General features: G+C 41.7%; 1 protein-coding gene across 3 annotated transcripts in view; it reads right to left on the reverse strand.

Annotated features, from left to right (window-relative positions):
• The window catches only part of foxj3 (forkhead box J3), a 37746-nt gene extending 21752 nt beyond the window's left edge, over positions 1 to 15994 (reverse strand). For all 3 annotated transcript variants that reach the window (XM_030777316.1, XM_030777315.1, XM_030777314.1), the window contains exon 1: positions 15670 to 15994. In XM_030777316.1, the coding sequence (XP_030633176.1) occupies positions 15670 to 15990 (321 nt within the window). In that variant the 5' untranslated portion in view covers positions 15991 to 15994. The remainder of the gene's footprint in view (positions 1 to 15669) is intronic.
• Positions 15995 to 19311: the final 3317 nt, after the last annotated feature.

The raw sequence follows: 19311 nt of genomic DNA on the forward strand, positions 1-19311 counted from the left end.
ATAATCCATTGCACAAATTAAAGAGAATCTGCTAAGTATAAAAACTACGAAACTCAGCAGAGACCAAGTCTAGAGAACTACAATTTTATTATGATACAATTTCAGTCCTCCTAGTTCAATAAAAAGACACTCAGATTAAATTTGTGCATCTTCATATAGTCACTTTCAATATTTTAGAGCCCCATTGTGGCAGTATAGAGGAGAAAATAAATGTTCATTTCATTAAACAAACTAAGCAGTAGCAGCCATGCTTGATGTCGACTGGTGATATAAGTAAACCTAAATTTGGACAGGCAATAGACAAAATAAGTCATAGCCTGGGTCATACACGTTGTCATATGGAAAAGCAATTGGCATTTAGAAGTCCTACTCTACTCTGAAAGTAGATTGGGGGAGGAAAGCTGAGGAGTTTCACACTACAGACCAAAATGCTTTTTGCTCTAGGGGTTGGAGGGCATCCCGAACACAGCCTGGAATTCCCTACATTCCTGTGCATGCTCTATGTGTCATTCCCAACCTGTCTGCCTATGCACACACCACTTTCTTTTTTTTTCTTTTCTTCTTCTCTCTCTCTGTCTCTCTCTCTCTCTGTCTAACATTATACAACATGCCTCTTCTCTTTACCCCAGTGCGCACGCACACACACACACACACACACACAAACACACACACTTATTATTTTCAGCCTGAAATATCTCTACACATGTTAGGGAATGTAACACATCGGCAGACTCTGTTTGTAGTGGGTGTGGGAAGATGCTGGAGTTGGGTTTTTCGTACCAGTGAGGGGAGGAGAGGACTGAGACTAGTGAGTAGTGAGTGGAGTACAGCACCTCACAGGCAAAGGAGGGAGCTCACCTCTCTCTGACAGTGTGTGGGACCAACTCTAATATGACTGGCAGCAATCTCTCTTTAAATCTGTTAGGAGCAGGGAGAATCCTGACTCTCAGCCACACAAATGCAGCTTCTGTGACTGACTATGAGAATCTGGTGTTGACAGGAGCCCAAAATGCGGGGGCCTACTGTAGAGTAGGTAGCTAGCTCACTGTGAAAAAGGCCAAGCTACGACAGCCACATGTTCAGCCCCCTTTAAACATACACTGAACATTCTTAAACACATACAATCCACTCTGCACACATACAGACGCCTTTATTTACTCGCAAAATCAGCCCAAACTAAGGATCAAAAGTTCAGGATTGAAAAACCACAGACGTCTAAAAGGATTTTCAACTTCATTTTTGTGGACTTCAAAGGCATTTGGTTTTTTCTCTCGGCATCTAGCAGCACCGTGTCAGCATGCAAGGTTTTAAAGCCCTTAAGTCTCTGATCATTATTTGCTTCTATGTTCTTTTAATAAAAGATGAACCATTCACTTGCTGTAGCAAAATGCACACCACAATGAAAAGTGCAATAAATATAAAATCCTGTAGGAGCATGTCACTGGAATATCATACTGTGTGAATAAGGCACCGGGGTGATGAAATACTGTGTATCAGGGGTGAAGTATAACAGTAATTAAAACTTAAAAATTCTCAACAAAATAAGATGACACCTTAGGGAGCTGGCCCATTCTGTGTTTAAATTAAACCCATATTTCATGCAACTATGTACATGTAACTATAATTTATGAGACCAATAAATGTACAGTGTGAATGCAAAACAGTACAGACATTTGGCTAGTAAATATGTGCTAAGAGACTAGCTACATTTTTAAGCTTACATTTATTCGCTTATTTCATGGCAAAACATACAATGTTCTTCTCTAAAAGATGTGCTCGCACAGATAAAATGCCTGGAAAAAAAGAGAAACTGCATTGACTTATAGAAATACATACATGTCCCATGATTGAACATGATCAGCATTCAGCTAATAGTCTGAAGGGGAGGGTCTTTTGTGTGCAACTTCTGTACCATTGTCACATTATTTTTGACAAACAGTTTGTCCCTGACACCTCTTAAAAGAGCATTTGGAGTAAGATGTGTTTTAAGAAAATGTTCATCACGTACAGCCTAGAAGTACACAACCTTTGTGCTTCAGTGAATTAACCCATACAACTAGCTAACTTTGCCAGTTAAAATTTTAAAAGTCTCTGAATGATAACCATAAAATGTTTTCCTGTAGCAAAGGTTCACAAGAACAACAAAAGTGAATGCTAGTCCTTCAAAAGTTCAGTCTGCTCGATACAGTTTGTCGTCAAAGGTTCTTTCACGTTAGAGATAACCTTGAAACTTGGTTATTCGACTGAATTGGCCCACTCCTGCATCATTTTCCTCATGCGTTCAAGGCCATAGCATTCACTATAGTGCTATACTGGAGGACTCTTTTTTTTTTTTTTTAAATTCACAACCATTTACAGATTTGAAAGACTCTGGGGTAAAGATTCACAAACTACAATACTGAATGACAGGTCAACAAAATCATAAAAGATCCAAGACATTTGTCTAAAGCAGTTTTTCATCAAAGTTCTATTGAGCCTTCTCCTGTAACTGTTACGTTAAATTTCTGGTTTTTGAGAGCACAACAAATGCTTACAGATAACGACGCTGGAAGTACAAGCTCTGGACCTACTTCAATATTTTCACCAAAACAAGACTCTTCTGAACTAATTACTCCGGCTCTATTTATCCTTTGAAATTCACTGGCACAACATATTCAAACCAGCACACGTGACAAAGCTTCTAAAACCAACTTTAATCAATGTTAATATGGCAAATTTTAAAGAAATCAAAGACACAAAATATTTAGTAAATATTGAAACTGTTAGAAATTTTTACAGTATGTGTTTGATGCAATGTGATTTTTCCTCTTACTGCTTTAAGTATAAGCTAATTGGTTAATTAATTATCAATTAATTAATAACTGCGAGCACAAAAATCACAAACAACCAAACACCTTCTCTTCTGCTTTAAAGGCAAAAGGCAAAGATGGCACGTCTCAGACAAACCACGTCCAGTTAAGACAGTGACCTCCCTCATTTCATTTGGTCCCTTCTGTATCTGAAAATGCGGTGTCCGGTGACACATCATCTTCATAGACCCTACGATAATCTCACCAGTGAAAAAGCAACTGTAATTACGTCAAGTAACTCTACATCAGTGTAGAGGATGAAAATGAATGTTTTCATGTCAGATGAACTCACGTTCACAAACAAGACAAAGGAAATCAAACAGTAAAAGGTCATTCAATGTGACTTCGGAACTAGTCCAAATTGGCAGTGGTAAAAGATGCGATGGGAAGCAAGAGGCAAAAAATAATCATAAAAACAACCCACCACATCAGGCCTGTCTCATTTCAGGAGCAGAAGACTGGCACTCATGTGCAGCATTGCACTGCTGCATTAAAGAGGGCTTTACGCCACGCTCTGCTTGCAGAAGGTTATGAAAGATTGGAGGCAAAGAGACATCTCCCAGTTTATCCTTCCTGAAAGCCTTCGCAAGCTCTCAGTTCCAGATGAGTGATCTGATGAGAGCCATTTGTCAGTCCCGCCTCTTAATTATCAGCCAGCTCAGAGAAGCATCTTACAGCAGCTACTGACAATGGCACTTTGGGGCTTTATTCAGCAGTGCCTCAAAACTGCTGTCAGGAAAAGACTCTCTAAAATTTTTGATTGTCTAAGCAGTGAGAGCGGGGTGAAAAAGCGCCGCTCCTAAGACGGGATATTGAGTTTAAAATGACTCCAAACTTCAAGCCACAATACTGAATTGCACATTCTTTTTCTCTAACAAGACAAAAACCTGCATGCAATTTTTTTCCCCCCATGTCCTAGCTTTGAGGTTTTGTGCCACAAGTTTCAGCAGAAATACAAAGCTACTTTGACATTATAATTTGAACTCCTGCCAATACTTAAATCAAATTACAACATTTCTGGGCAAGAAATTCTCTCTCTGTGCATTGTTCAGACTAAAATGACATGTCAGAAAGCTATCTTTCTACACAGTGTGCCCGTAAACTAATACTGACAAACACAGGTTTTAAGTTAAAGTACAAGAACAGCACTACAAGGAGCAAGGACTTAAATTTGACCTGGACTTACTGTGCTGAAAAAAAAAAAAAGACAAGGGAAAAAGTGATGCTTTGTAACACCCTTTTAATTTGGCCTCATCACATGAGATGGATATTCTTCTGGTAAATTGGGATCAGATCACAAGCTACTGAATCATGATGTATCAACAGCACTTTTTCCCCCGCAAATTATCCATGCTACATCTTGCTCTTTCTGAGTTCTAGACCAACGAATAATGAAAGTATACAAGACCACAAGGTCTGTAAGTACAGCCCTGCTTCTGTTCAAGTTACCATAAAAACTAGGACACCTGAATCAAACAGCCAGACTTGGCAAAACAATCTGTATTTAATTCTGCCATACTTCTAATTAGCATTATTATAACCATCTTTTCGTGCCATGTCTGCATCAGCCAGTTAATTTACATGTTGGAGGCAAATTCATGCACAAGTGTTCACTCAACCTCATAGCAGGTAGCATGAGGTTTGTAACATGGGCTAGTTCTTGCTAACATTCACATATCTGAGCTTCACATCAGTTTCTCAAATTTACTTATGGTCTATCAGATTTGATTTCAAAACAACGACACTGCTCTTGAATTGCAGCATTCAGCAGCTGACAGACAGGGAGCCAAGGTAATTAGGAGGTCACTTCCAAACAGAGTTTGGAACAGGCACTATGTATGAGTGGCTGAAAAAGTGTAGGAGAAGGGCCTCCTCAGCAGCAGAACCAGAGGCAGCTCTCTCTCATGCCATGCAGCTGGGAGGGCTTCCATCAATCTTACAGGTGCTTAAAGCCTCGTCGAGTCAATAACCACTATTACGGCCAATGGAGCTAATGAGGGTTGCAGAGGTGGCAATCCAGCTCCCATAAGCACAATACGGCCAAATCTGTACAACTTAGGCGCACATCCACACGCCGCATTTACCCTCCTCCCCCTCCCCTTCCCAGACTGCTACTGCTCCATAATGAGCACAGCTATTTGCACTACACTCTAAACTGTCTGTTTAATCAGCAGGCAAAATCAATCTAAAGCTAAAACCATATATAAATTGTTTCAGTTGACATACCACTACCTGAAGTAACTGAATCCGGCTTAACGTGGGGGGGGGGGGGGGGGGGGGGGGGGGGTGTTCATCAATTCCATAATGACACTGAAGATCATGGGACAATTCAATGAGAACAACATGAGGGTGACTAGATGTCCCCATCTTCAGGGGACAACCTCCACTTGCAGAAATGGTGCCTGAGTGAGACGACTCCCATTTAAAGAGCCATGTTTCCAGGTACACCTTTCACCTGTCATGTCCTTGGATTTTCTCTGAAGCATATAAAATACACATGCTTACTGTTGCTCAACACTGTTGCTAATGTACATTCTATTTGAGTCTCATATGAGTGATTTTAAATGTAAGAACAAGACTGATGTGCTTGGGAGACTCAAATTTACTGCCTACCAAGAAAGACAGGAACATTAGATATGGAGCTCTTACTAACAGAACGGGAGGTTTCATAAAAACAATAATAGCATTAGAATAGACCAATGGAAAAGAATTCTGTGTTTGTATCCATCAAACCCGGAGAATAATTGAATGATGTGTGCTGATCAGAATCCATCCTTTTTGGGTGCACATGATAGGTGAACTTAGCATAGGAAGACCGAGCTCAACTGAAACTAAGAAAAAAACCCACTATCTGCTGAAGATCATTCTCCTACAGCTTTATACTGTATAATATATATAATAATAACATATAGCCTATATACACACACACGTATGCACAAATAGATGAATAGATGGCATGGAGGCACGCTAAGGATTGTGTGTGTGGAGGCTAAACTTTCATGGTCTGAAGCATTGATCTGGGCTTCCCTTCTGCAAATGCCCCCCCCCCCCTTTAAAATGCAGATTTAAAAAAAAAAAAAATCTCTGTGTTGGGGTGGGGTGGGGGGGGGTTTACGGAACTTGATGATTTGTATTCGAGTTACCACTGATTTAAAAGGAGTCACAGCCTCCTATACAGTCCATTAGCAAAGTTAATGCAAAACTGTCAAGCACAACGACCCATAAATAATACATTGCAGGAGTCAGGAGAGGCCAAACACCCCTCTGCTCCCCCTCGTCCCACTAGACAGACACTCCAGCCCTCTACAAGGCCACATTAATTGTCTAATTCCGAGGCAATTAGTTGGTGGTGAGAGGCTGTGGCCTTGTGGCCAGCTGGCCCTGATAAGCAGGACAGAGGCTAGAGACCCACAGCCAGTACAAGTGCAGCCTCTTGTACTACAACCATCAAACTCTCGACAATCAGCCTGCCAGACAGACTCTCCACCGCTGCAGTCCGTATCACCTTGAGGAGCAAAGCATTTCTGCTTACACAACCTCATGCCACATATTATTAGTCACTTCTCTCCAATGTTTTAAACGAAACCTTTGTTCAATAAATTAGAAGCAAAAAGGCTCACACTGAGAATTCTGACATTGATGAATGAGCAATTACAAGTGAAGAATTAATGTGTCATATCCACGGCACCTCTGACCTGCGATTAGCCTCGGTGAAGCTGGATGTTAAGTTGTGCCTGTCAATAGGTGCACTGAGGGAGGGCAGAGCAGTAATTTCTGACATATCATCCATCATAGGTTCTGCTATGCTGCTAGACTGTCACTGTCCTCTCCTGAGACTGGTGACCCCTGTAAGGACATCATGCCACGGCTCAGCTTTCACTCTGGGAGGCACCTTCACATGCAAGAGCATAGCGAAGACAACCCAAACTGTGTACCACGCTTCTGTACCAAAAGTGTCTGTAGACTAGTTTAAAAGTTTAAAAGTTACTAGTTTCAGTTAGACAAAATTCAAGAGTGCTCAACATCTCTGGAGAGGAATGAAATATCCTTTTCTTAAAATGTCTCCAGGCAACTGGATATTTGAATATCTGCACCATCAAGTCTGCTGCCCAAATTCCTGTGCCAACTCATTAGACCTTCAAATCCTTGCCTCCTTTGTCACTAGTGCAGAGAGGCCTTAGTCAACAAGAACCCAGATAGTAAAAGCATAGCAGATCAATGATATTTTCAACCTGGGAGCTGTGCATGCAGTCCCTGGGCAGCATGCCATACCCCTAGTGATACTAATTCATGGTGCCACAATGTCTGCAGCTCCCGTCTGCTAAAATAATGGCAGAACAACATAAAACTACATGAAACATTTTGGCCATTATACATTTTCATCGTTAACACTGCACATGATGTTGGTTTAGTCCATTTCAGACAAATTCTAGCCCAGTGCTGCAGTGCCATGAAAAACTGAAAAAATAACATGCTAAACATGGAACAAGAAAAGACTGAAACTCCTGTGTGCAGTCAAGCCATGTGCATGTGCACAGATCCCTATAACTGTAACTACACCCACTTCAGAGAGGGTTCACCTAAGTCAGTATACAGACCTCTGGACAGCATAGAGTCTCATATTCCACTGGACATTCCTGCCCCTGCTAATTAGTCCAGCAGCTTTTTCACTCATTTCAAAAAGAACAAGTGCGCAAGGTAGAATATCTGATAAATTAGAATAAAGCTCCAGGTGATGAAAACTGATTTACAGGGAGGCAGGACTGCTTCAATTATAGATATAATTAATTAACACAAAGAAAGACCAAAACGCCTGGAAAAAAAAAAAAAAGAGAGAGGCAGAAATCAATCAAATACATAATTTATTAAGACAAAATCATTTTTTATGCAGAGGTACACCATTAATAAATATGATTTCTTTTTATCATACAGTGTTTGCGGCGGCGGCGGCAGCAGACAGCTGAGCCTGACTTAGGAGGATTTAAGAGGGCAGATTCAGAGTTAAAGGCTGATTCCAAGGACCAGGGCGCTATTTATAGCATGCAGAAATTCATCATGGCTCACTGCCTCGCTCTCTTGGGGCCAAATCCCAGCAGCGACAAGAGGCCATGCACAGGCCTTCCCAACCTCAATTAATGAAGAGATGGGTGCCCAACCCAAATGAGAGCTACCGAGTTGTTTAAGGGTTTGCATATTGAATTAAAACAATTTCATGACAGCCACAGAGTTTGAGTTTTTTATATAAACATAAAGGGCGCACAATATTTACCAAGAAGCAAATCCCACCTCAAAAACAAACGAAGACAATTTAACATATGGGGGGGGGGGGGGGGGGGAGGTGTCCCTTCATTATTCTATATATGAAAATTTATAAGAATCATTTCATTTAATGTCTTTCTGAAAAGAAGTCTTTAAAGCAGTTCTCTTCCCCCCCCCCCCCCCACCCTATACCACAGAGGACTTGAAAAGTAGCTAATGATATTTCCAGTTTAGGGGTTATTCCTGAAGCTCCTTGGATTCCTTGCAGTTCGTAATTTTAACTAAGCTGCATGGCCGACCCCCTACTCGGGCAGATCTAAGATAAAAACATGGGCACAGCTTATTGGAGGTGATGATCTCAGTCACCACATAGGCGAGTAACTCTGGAAAAGTCATATACATTTCCTCACTCCTCTCTCGGCCCAGAGTTACTCAACACACTCATATAAATCTCAGCACAGAGGAGCAATCTCTGCATTTAACTCTTTTGTGCCTCTGTTCCATCCCTTTGTGCTAAACCTACACACTGGAGCATCTGGGATGGTCAGCGTTAAGAGGACCTCTTAATAATATTAAAGGAAGGTTGCATTTTGTGGGAACGCTTTCAGGTCTGAGTCTGTAGAGTATGGTCTTGATGAAATTCACATCTAAATTTTTCAATTTTAATCAATACTGACTACTTTTATACACAACACTGTTCCAGTTCCTGGGAGGGTGTTGATGGTCCATGATGATGGGTCTAACTCTAAAATGTTGGAGTCTGATTTAAGTCCAGACTCTGACCGGGTTACTCAAGGCTATTTACCTCCTTTGTACCTTGGTTGCTCCAGGTTAACTTAAGACTGTGTATTGTAAGTCTATAGCTGAAAGGCTGATTTCTGTTTTTCAATATTGTTCCATGTTTCTCTTGAGGAACACTCTATTATTTATTTTATTCGTCTATTCTAATAACGCTCTCCTTTAAATTGTGCGTCACAGACCTTGCTCATAAGAAACTTTCCCATAAAGGCATGTTACCACAACTCTACTTCACAGTAAGTAGTGTTTTTTTTGGGGAGGGTGAATGTGTAGTGCACTGTGTGAATGATATTTTGCATGTCAGCCTCAAACTTCTGCTCGCCTTTTTCAGAGGACAAAACTTTAATCCCATGGCCACATAGTCTCCCGAGTACGTTTCAGCACATTTCAAATATGACTCAAGGTGAGATTTCTTGAATACTGACTTCTTTCATTTCAGACGTTCAAACAAACCAGGGTACAGAGTGCTAAGAATATTGTGGCTGCATGCAAACATTAACCTATACATCAAATCAGTAAAAAAAAAAAAAAAAAAAATTGTTGGGAAACATTGCCCAGGTGGCTATGCATGTCTATATGACTACACAGACAGAAACACAGAGCTGGATGGTCCCAATAAAAGGCAGTATTAGCATTCTTTGCAATGCTTGTAAATGCCTGTGAGCTCCCATAACTGTGCATACTCCTGTTAGATAGCTGGTTAACATGACACAACGACTTGAGCTGACAAAAGATTGGAAAAAGGCACAGGGCTAAATGGAAAACGTCCATTATAAAACCCAACAGGTGACTCTACGGATGGAACAAGGACTATCTGCTCCTTTTTCTGGATGGACTTCATTTTCACCGTAGTCCATCAAACTACCACATACAAGGAAAACATTCAGTTGATTAAACTGGCAAAACAACACCCTAGTCTGAGTTTTGACTATAGAGGTCAATGGACAATTAAAAAGACAAAAAAAAACAAAAAGGTAAACGGTTTCTGCTTTCTTTTCCTATGCAATTTTTCCTAAAATATGCAATACCTTCACGTATTATTTATGAGATTTACAGATTACTATTTACAGAATGTTATTCTGTAATATTTTTCTGTAGATTTACAGAGTATTATTCACAGAATAATCTTTAACCGGGTGCCAATTTGACCAAATTCTTAATTATGATTAGTCACTGTTGGCATAATAACTTTTTAGCACTTAAAGTAATAATTTTTCAAAAATGCTTTTTCATTCCATTGAGGGGGGTGTGCTAACCTAAACAAGATCCTGGTGATTGCCATGCAACTTATGTTTCTTGATAACCATCCTGACTTGATAACCATCCTGACTTAATAACCATCATGACTTAATAACCATCCTGCATTGTGATTTTTGTTTATACCTTCATCTGTGCTTTCAATCTATGCATCTTTCCTTTCAAATGCATTTTGAGGACAGGAGAACACAAGAAACTGTTTTTTGTTTTTTTTCCTTTTTGTGAAACCAAGTCAGTCTCAATAGTTAAATAAAGACTGAGGCCAGTTACGATGGGGATTTTGACAGCATCTCAAGCTTTTAAAATTGAAATAGCTCAGATAACTATTAGCTATCAGATAGATACAAGAGGAGAAGCTAGTCACTCGTCCATGCAGGCGTTTTCAGTTTTAGGTGATCATACAAGCTATATCAATTTTCAGGTACTCCTCTGAAAGGTTGAACCACACATTTTTCTTGGTTGTGGCTGAATAAAATGTGTGGATCAATATATTTTTAAAATGATATTTTCATGCTTCCACGCTGTGAGATGTAAATTTTAAGGGGAACCGGCTGTTTACAGGCCTCTGTATATGGACAGGAAGACGGCAGATTGGTTCTGAATCTAAAGTTCTTTTATGTTCATTAACAATGTCACATCTGAGCTCAGAGAGGTGCAACAAGCAGACTCTCTGAAAAGCTTAGATGGTGAGAGCATGTGATTGCTTCCCACCCACTCTGAACGAGCGGTGGGGTGGCGAGAGGGATGGGGAAAGGTGAGGCTGGTGGGTGGGCAGCCAGGCAGGAGCCTCCTGACACAGGAGCCTGCCTCACAGCAGGATCAAACTGGCTGCGCGCTATGAATCACCAGCACTCCCACCACCAACACAACCACTTCTGCTGCCACAATTAAAAGTAATCTGGAAGAAGAACTACTACGCTAAAAATACCTAACAAGCCTAAATGCAAGCCTAGAAATTCTGAGCCAGCTCTAAAATAACAAAATCAGATGTGCTTTCAGATGTCCATGTTTTGGGATGCAAGGCGGGAAAAAAAAAAAAAATAAAGCAGTTTGCCTCTAAATATGCATCTTACCTTGTGAATTATTCAATATCACTCAAGCTTTTAAAATTTAAATGCTTGCTTAACTGCGCAATGATGATCCAAGCTGGAAGAGCAGATGCAGGAAATCAGAGAGATGAGGACTGAAGCAGTTTTACATCTTGAGATTCAAACCCCTGCAAACCAAGCTTGAGTAGAGAGATAGGGAACAGTATTGCTCTTACCTGCATCCCAATATTTAAATACGGTCTACGGGAGGACTTTCTGTTACTTGTGAGCCGGAACACTATCTCCAAAGTAAATAACGCCCAAGGGTTGCAACAGTTCCCCAAATCACTTATTATAAAATATCAAAACGCCCCTGGCCTCCATTATTATGCCGAGAACCCAATAGCAAGTCCAACCTTTGATCTGTTCAGGTTGCTGGGTATTTGCATTTCATAATGAGATCAAAGAGGCCAGGTCTAAAGTCCCTACAGAAGCTAGTGGTGCACAACATTTTCAAGTAGTGGTAGATTCGGGTACTATAACCACATGTATACATTTGCCCAACTGAAACAGCTATGGAACGTCATCGGCCGCAAAAGGGAGCAGTGATGTTTTTGAGTCAACAAGCACAGTGCATTCTTCTCCTCATTTTCTCCTTGCCTGCATGCAGGTGTGGAGACCCAGCAAATCATGCCAGTAGCAACAATCTCTCTAACTGTTAAAGTTCAAGAACAAACATTTCAAGCATTTTTAAACTGGTTGAGAATTGCTTAGGATTTTCTTTGGCATCCCTCCCTTCCACAATTTGCTGGGAATACCTTTAAAGTTGGTTCTTTTTCAAGCGTACCGTCTGCTCGAGAAAATGCATGGTATGGAGAATGGGACGGGAGAGGGAATTAGGTTGCAACCAAAACCCTCACCTAGGGATAAATGACACTGTTGAATAATGAACGCAATTATGAGGAATTTTCATTGTGACTCGGTTTCATCTGTCTAATGTCTCTTGCTAAGCAAAACTCAAGTTATCAGCATTAGTGAATGCTTGCATCTGCCAAGGCTTCATGTCTTCAGAATCTCTGATCAGATTACGGTTTACTCTGCAGTGGGATTATGAACCTGTTTTGTAAACAGAGATTTTAAATCTCAGAGGATAACAAGAGCTTTTGCTTGGCCAGAGTTTCTGATAATCCTCTAATATCCATACATTTAATGGCCTTATACCAAGGTTTAGATATGTCAAGCTAGGCTGTAGACTGATGTATGTGAGTGTCCTGGTCTGTATACATTAGGAAGACAATAAAAGCAGCATCAGAGCAAGGTCACAGAGGCACTCAAGCCGTCTAAGTGTTTATGACTTTAAATTCATTAAAAACACCTGAGGCCTGGACTAAACAGTGTCAACCTCATAAAGCTCAGAGGCTGACCCACTGCTAAGATTCTTGACAGTATTAAATGTCTCATCAGCGACAAGTGCCTCTGACAGGCAATGGTAAGCCTCTCAACCTGAGTGAGACCAAATTAATCTCATTTACACTTCTTTTCAGGGAGAGCAGAGAGAGGTGGCTCTCAGGCAACAACCTATGATTATGTGAACTGGACGAAAGGAAGCAGAAAGCAAAAAAGTATCTTCGTTTGTGATGTCGAGGGATGGGGACAAACTTTTATCGCTTGTTACACAATCTGTAGTTTAAGTACTGTCTTTAAATGATGCAGAATGGTACAGTGATAGACGTAATACAAAAGGCAGCATTCCAAAAAGACACAAATCTGACCCTCTCCCATCAGTCAGAGGACAGAGACGCAGTATTTCAAGTCTTGACATGGTCAGAACTACTGAACAGTAGTGGAGCTCAGAGGCTGACCCACTGCTTTCTGAGACAAACTCTTGACACAGCTGCCTGTGGTTTTATTTTATATTACAGAGCAAACAATTTCAGACCACACTTCTCTGTCAGCCAACTTCATCAAACCATATTACACCAAATTACAGCGCTTCTGCATGCTAAAATTCATCAAACTGAGTCAGAATGCTAAGAGGAGGTAATAAAGCTCTATCCAAGGAATCTAATCTCATGTTGTGAGCATATCCGCTCAGCTTAGCACTGCATTAATATTTTTTGACCTTGATGAATTATCTTTTCTTATTGACAGCACTTATTGATATTTCTTAAAAGCGTTGGCTAATGCAGCTCTATTGAGATGATTAAATGAGTTGCCGCCGTCCGGATTAGCCTGGTCTCATCTCTCCGGCACAGCCTGCATTATCATACAGAACAGACGTGTGCGTGCGCGGGGTTGTAAATTCCTCCCGCCGACATCTCCAGGGGAACTGTAGAGGGATGACTGCACCCCGACCTATATTCACCCCAGCCTCACATACACGCTGTATGTGCAAATTCAATATAAAGGTATGTTGCATACACAGATTCGTTCTGTCTGTGATTTCCATCAGTCCAAAATGTCATCATACAATTCTCGGTAACAATAGACTTGTTCTGACTGTTCCGCTTCCCCACACAATGTCTCCTCTCATGTGGCCATGTGGTCTGTTGTGCTAGCATTTTCCCTTTTTCTTGAACCACAGACTCCCACATCAGACAGCCACGGTGGCTCTGTCTGCCTCACACTGTGAATGTAAACGTGAGCACCCACAGAGAGACCAACCAGCATGCGTCCTCTTTGATTTCAGCCACCATTGGGTAAATGCTGCGACTATTTCAACATACAGAATTAGATACGGAATAACACCCATTTTGCATCTCAACATTCTTCCACCTTTTCAAGAGGAGGAATGCAACATACAGAGGCAAACATACCAATAAAGAATGGACTTTCCCTGCCCGTAAACAGGTCCATTGAATTTTTCTCTCCCTAGAGAGCTAATTCAGCCTATTAAATGGAATGTTACCAGACACCGCAATGTACTTTAGCTGTTTCGTTACACAACAGATGATTCTAACATCACCTACATTTATGTCCTCAAACAGCTGTGACAATGCCTTATATTGGGATAGGAATGTGGCAATTAGTGCCAATCAATGAGAGCTACGCAAGGCTACTGTGAATATGCTAGATGCTTTCTGAACCTAGACTGCATTCCCGGAAAATGGAGAGGCTCCTTGTAGGTGCTTCTGCGAGTCAGGGCAGCAGCCTTGTACAGCACTTTCTGTGAATATGAAATGCTGAAATCCATTTGTTGTGTCAGTTCGCAATACTGTCTTACAAAATAAAAAGCAGGATCTTTCAGAAGGTTAAAACCCTAGCAAGCAATCTAACTCAACCATTTTTAGGTACTACAAAGCATGGTCTTGCGTTTACAGTAAGCAAATAACTAGAAGAGAATTTAAATGGTTTAGATACAATGCAATAAATGTTTCAGAAATACAGGATCATTCTGGTACCAAAGATACCTTCTCACTGTAATTCCAAAGCCTTGCAAAGAGAGAGAAAGGGGAGAGGGAGAGAGAGAGACAAAGAAAGAAAGAAAGAAAGAAAGGTCATCTGGCCTGCAAATAGATCCTATGCAATATCCATATTTCCAGTCGGGAAATATTTTGAATCACTTTATAAATGCAATCCATCAATGTCAAATGGCATAAAAGTCACATTTGTGGATCCAAGCATTTAACACATTAGCAGCCAAATAAGAAATCAAACAAAAATAATTTTGTTTTTCTCCTGATAAGGTAAACCAAGCACTCTAGAAGTCTTGCTACTTTCAAGAAAGATGTAAATATCTGTCACCCACAGAAAAGGCAAAAAAAAAAAAAGGGGGGGGGGCTCACACAAGCACCATTTCTCACCAGGATATGAAGCACATACATCTTGTCTAACTGCAATAAAGCAGTGCTACCAATTCTATTGCCAATAAATGTCAACTGATTGGAAAGCTCATTCTAATACCAATTTCCATCTCCGCTCTTTAAAAAGCAATCAGCATGGTTTCATCTCTGTATATCATATGCTCCTTCAGATGATGACACAGCAATAGCTCTCTCACATAATGGACTTCTATCAAGGCATCTGGCATGAATAATACAACCCCTGAATGGAAGATTTTGTCAATGGCTCATATGGATGGCTCTGGCTCTCTCTGAATATCAACATGTCACTCACAAAATTTTTTTGCTAGACTTAATATCAGTTTTCCACCATTCAAAGACAGGATAATCACTCCAACACTGTAACCCACAAGCAGACCACAACCCTTCTCTAGCATTTTTGAAGCATTAACATTTGAGGACAATCTCAAACAAACACAAAGAACTTAAAACCTAAGAGAGATGAATAATTGTTCACATTAACCTTCCCTGATTGAATTCAGCGCTTATTTAGCACACAGATTGAATTTCAACGGGGTGATATCACTTGTGTCTAAATAAATTTCTCTGACGGGTGAGGGAAAACAATGACAAACAATATATTTAATGGTTGATATGAGCAGTCAGCTCCATTTTAGTTGTTTACATACTTCTTACCTTCCAACCGCTGCCTGCTTCCCTGTAGTAGGGAAAATTGTCACAGATCCACTGATAGATCTCGCTCAATGTCATTTTCTTCTTTGGCGAGCTGTTGATGGCAAATGTGATGAGGCTGGCATAGCTGTACGGGGGCTTGCCATCCTTGTGCTGTTGCACCTCCTCCTGGTCCAGTGTGGTGTTGGGGTCTAACAGGGCACTCTTTTTGGCCATGCCTGGCCCATGGGCATTTTGGGCATCTGCCTTCTGGATGGCCGCCCGCATGGTCAGCTGCGGCAGCCAGTCCATGGAGGTCAAACTGCTCTCCAGCTCCGACGTCATGGCGGCAGCTGGGGGGAGGGGGGGGGGAGCTGGAGTGGAGCAGGGGACGGTGGTGGGGGCGGAGATTGGGCAATGTGAGTAAGAGAGTGGGAGCTTCTTTAAATCAGAGTTGAAGTACCGCGGTCACTCCAAAGGAAACCTGAAGAGAAGACGGAAAAAAAAAAAAGTTTATTGTGGGTATTACACTATCAAAGGGCACAATCTACAATGTGCTGACATTTTAACAGCTTAAATGCTAGAGAAGAATCCGATGCCGTTTTAATTAACACATTATAACAGCAACCAGGACTGAAGAAGCTCGGAGCTGATCTGAGGACGCACAGCAACACAGTACAAAACACAGTGCTTCACAGCCAGGCCAACCCGTCTAGCCCACCTTCCGTCTGTCCTGCATGCTCCAGCTGACTCACACAACTGTAATCTGAGCTGCAAACTGAGTAAATGCTAGGGAATTGTTTTCACAACTGCCAGCCAAATGGGGGAATGGCTCACGAGGAATTCCGATTCTCCTGAGGGTAGTAACCCTCGTTCCCCTTCCCCCTTTCTGTCTTGCCTGTGCTGTAAACAAGCTGCTCCGCGCCGTACTACTGCCCACCACGGCCACCAGTATTCATTCCAGACAGTGGCAGCACCCTATACCCACAAATAACTCTGGATTGGGCACTCTGCCCTCCCTCTCTTAATATAGCACAGAATGCACAAGACCTGTAGTCCCTAGCACAGGTGTACGGTTAGGCTGTAAAGCCAAACTTATTTTATAGAAACACTAACCAATGAGACTTCACAGCTGAAAAGTGTCAGAGGAGATACATTCTCAAAGTTCCTTTTCCCTGGACTCAAAGGACTCAAGCAACAGCAAGGACACCCTTAGTAAGACTCCACTACAATGCCATAATGAGCCTGAAATCCAGTCAAGTCTCAAAAATTGCAAATGTCTGACGGCACCTATGCAATGTTTTCATTACTGTCATCTCCATATAAGTCAGTCACAGGAAACAAATCGTCTACTTCAAGCATTACAGAGGCAAGGAAGTGACTTAACCTCACACATCACACAATGACAATGTATAAAACCTTAAATCACATTAAATCATTAAGACGGAACAGTTACTGAATTACAAATGACTACAAACAACAGATGAGTGCGTCATAAAATAAATATGACTTCAAATAAGCACAAACTGTAACTGGAGTAAAACGACATATCTTTCAAGATGACATTGTCCGGTCTGTACCACGCAAAGCTATGAAACACCTTACCAATCTGTCCACCTTTTCTACTCCAAAAAGTTACCTCAATGTCAGACAGATGACACACTTGCTCTCTGATGGCACATTACAAAAGAAGCTAGAGTTCACGTGACGTGACTGCTGCCATTTTAGCCCTGTGCACATCCATCCAGATGCTGTGGAATCTCAGGAGTGCTGGCATCTTAATTAGTCTACCTCTGCGGCGCTGGGCATTAAAAAGCAACCCGGCATCTCCCCTCATTAGCGGTGGTGCTCGAGTCATCGAGCTCTGGAGCAGGCCACAGCCTGCAGGAGCAGCCCGTGCCCATGGAGAAGGGCCTGGGGACAGGAAGACGCAAAGAAAAGAGCATGGGCTGACTGGCACAAGGGCCCTCGCAGTCACAGACACAAACACAAGAGGTCACACAGTTCAGCCCACTAAAGCCAGCAACCATCAGGAGCAGATTAGCACTTGGTACACACATGGAATTGCAATGACTTACCTCTCCAAAGGAGAAGTGTTTTTTAAAATGCAGGTGTTTTCTCCTTGTTTTCATATGACTCACGGGTGACGGCGTGTGTTTGTGAAGAGACAGGTGGATAAGTTTGTTCTGATACAATGCTTGACATGCCCAGCCTTCGTCAGTTCGTGGTGGACTATGACTACACCTGAGTGCTGTTTACAGCAGGAAAACAAATAGTGAGTCTTAACACCGGAACCCTTAAAGCATCTAAGTAAACAGACTAACATTAGCTACACCAAATCCAGTTTATTCCACACGGTGGAAATGAGCTTTAAAATGACAGATGAAGGCCTGTTTGATAAAGCTCTTCGCAAATGAGGTAGTAATATGGGATTTAAGTGGCATGGGAGTGAAGCAATCAAGGCAATTCAGTTAAAAATTTCATTTGCGTTAATTAAAGAAAGTCTCAAAAGACTAAACTCTCACACTTCAAGTCGAAAAAAAAAAAGAGAAGATAACAAAGTGGCCTTAGAGTTAACCTTCACATAGCTGCTACACCAAATCATTTTATTCTAGTCACAGTTGATGTGTCTGCAATGCCATTTAATGCTTACTTCATTACTATACTACTACACACATACTACGCTGGCTGTATTTTTGTACTGCTTTGGAATGATGGGTGTATATTCAAAGAGTGTTACTATGAATCAAACAGTGAAGAATAAATATTTATTTTATGGCGTAAATGTGGCGAACCTCTGTGTGTGTGTGTGTGTGTGTGTGTGTCTCTAAGAAAGTGTGCAGAGTTTTGCGATGCTTAAGGCCCCCCTGGAGGATGGTAACTTGGCTTGGGCACAGGGAAATCGCTCAGTGAGATCCCCACAGTGCCTGAAGATCTGGCACAGCAACTCACAACAACAACAGTGATGTAACCTAGTAACAAGCGCTTGGCATCTGAACTCATAACCGAAACTCAGGCCATACCTTCCATATCAACAACATTATTATTATAGTGTGTGTAAAAGTCTATGTTGTCTTAGTGATCACAGAGGGAAAACAGGGTGGGGCGGGAAACCCTTTCACCTGCCCTTGAGTCAAAGCAAGACTCTCCTCACTTTTTCCTACCCTGGAGGGACAGGGCTTATGGAGTTATTTTAAAAAAACGGAAAACTAAAATAGCAACGGCTTTTTTGCGATTTCATGAGGCCGTTGTAATTGTGCAGCGCTGGACGCCTGAAGACTCATCTTCATTAAACGGAAAAGTAGGTAACGGCAATGGCTTTTAATGTCAGTCTTCTCTTTCCATTAAAGGCTTAATGGTTCCGCTGAAACCACCCCCAGGATGAGAACATTAATAACCCAGTCGTTACTTGCATTTTTAGGATGTGTCAATTATCGCTTCACTGCTCACACTGCTAGCGCATTGTTCAGCTTATTACAGCTTGCAGCAGCCCTTTGCTTGGTGCAGCAGCCCAGCTTGCTCTGCCTGATTCCGCTCACAGGTCTGTAAGGACTGGGCTCTTTCAGAACGATCCTGCTTTATGTCGGCAGTGCAGTGCTGAGAGACTGGATGTGCTGGAGGGTGGATTGGGGGGGGGGGGGGGGGGGGGCGCTCTTGTCTAATGTG

This window comes from Chanos chanos, chromosome 6 (genome assembly GCF_902362185.1).
Source record: "Chanos chanos chromosome 6, fChaCha1.1, whole genome shotgun sequence".
In the NCBI taxonomy this organism is placed as follows: Eukaryota; Metazoa; Chordata; class Actinopteri; order Gonorynchiformes; family Chanidae; genus Chanos; species Chanos chanos.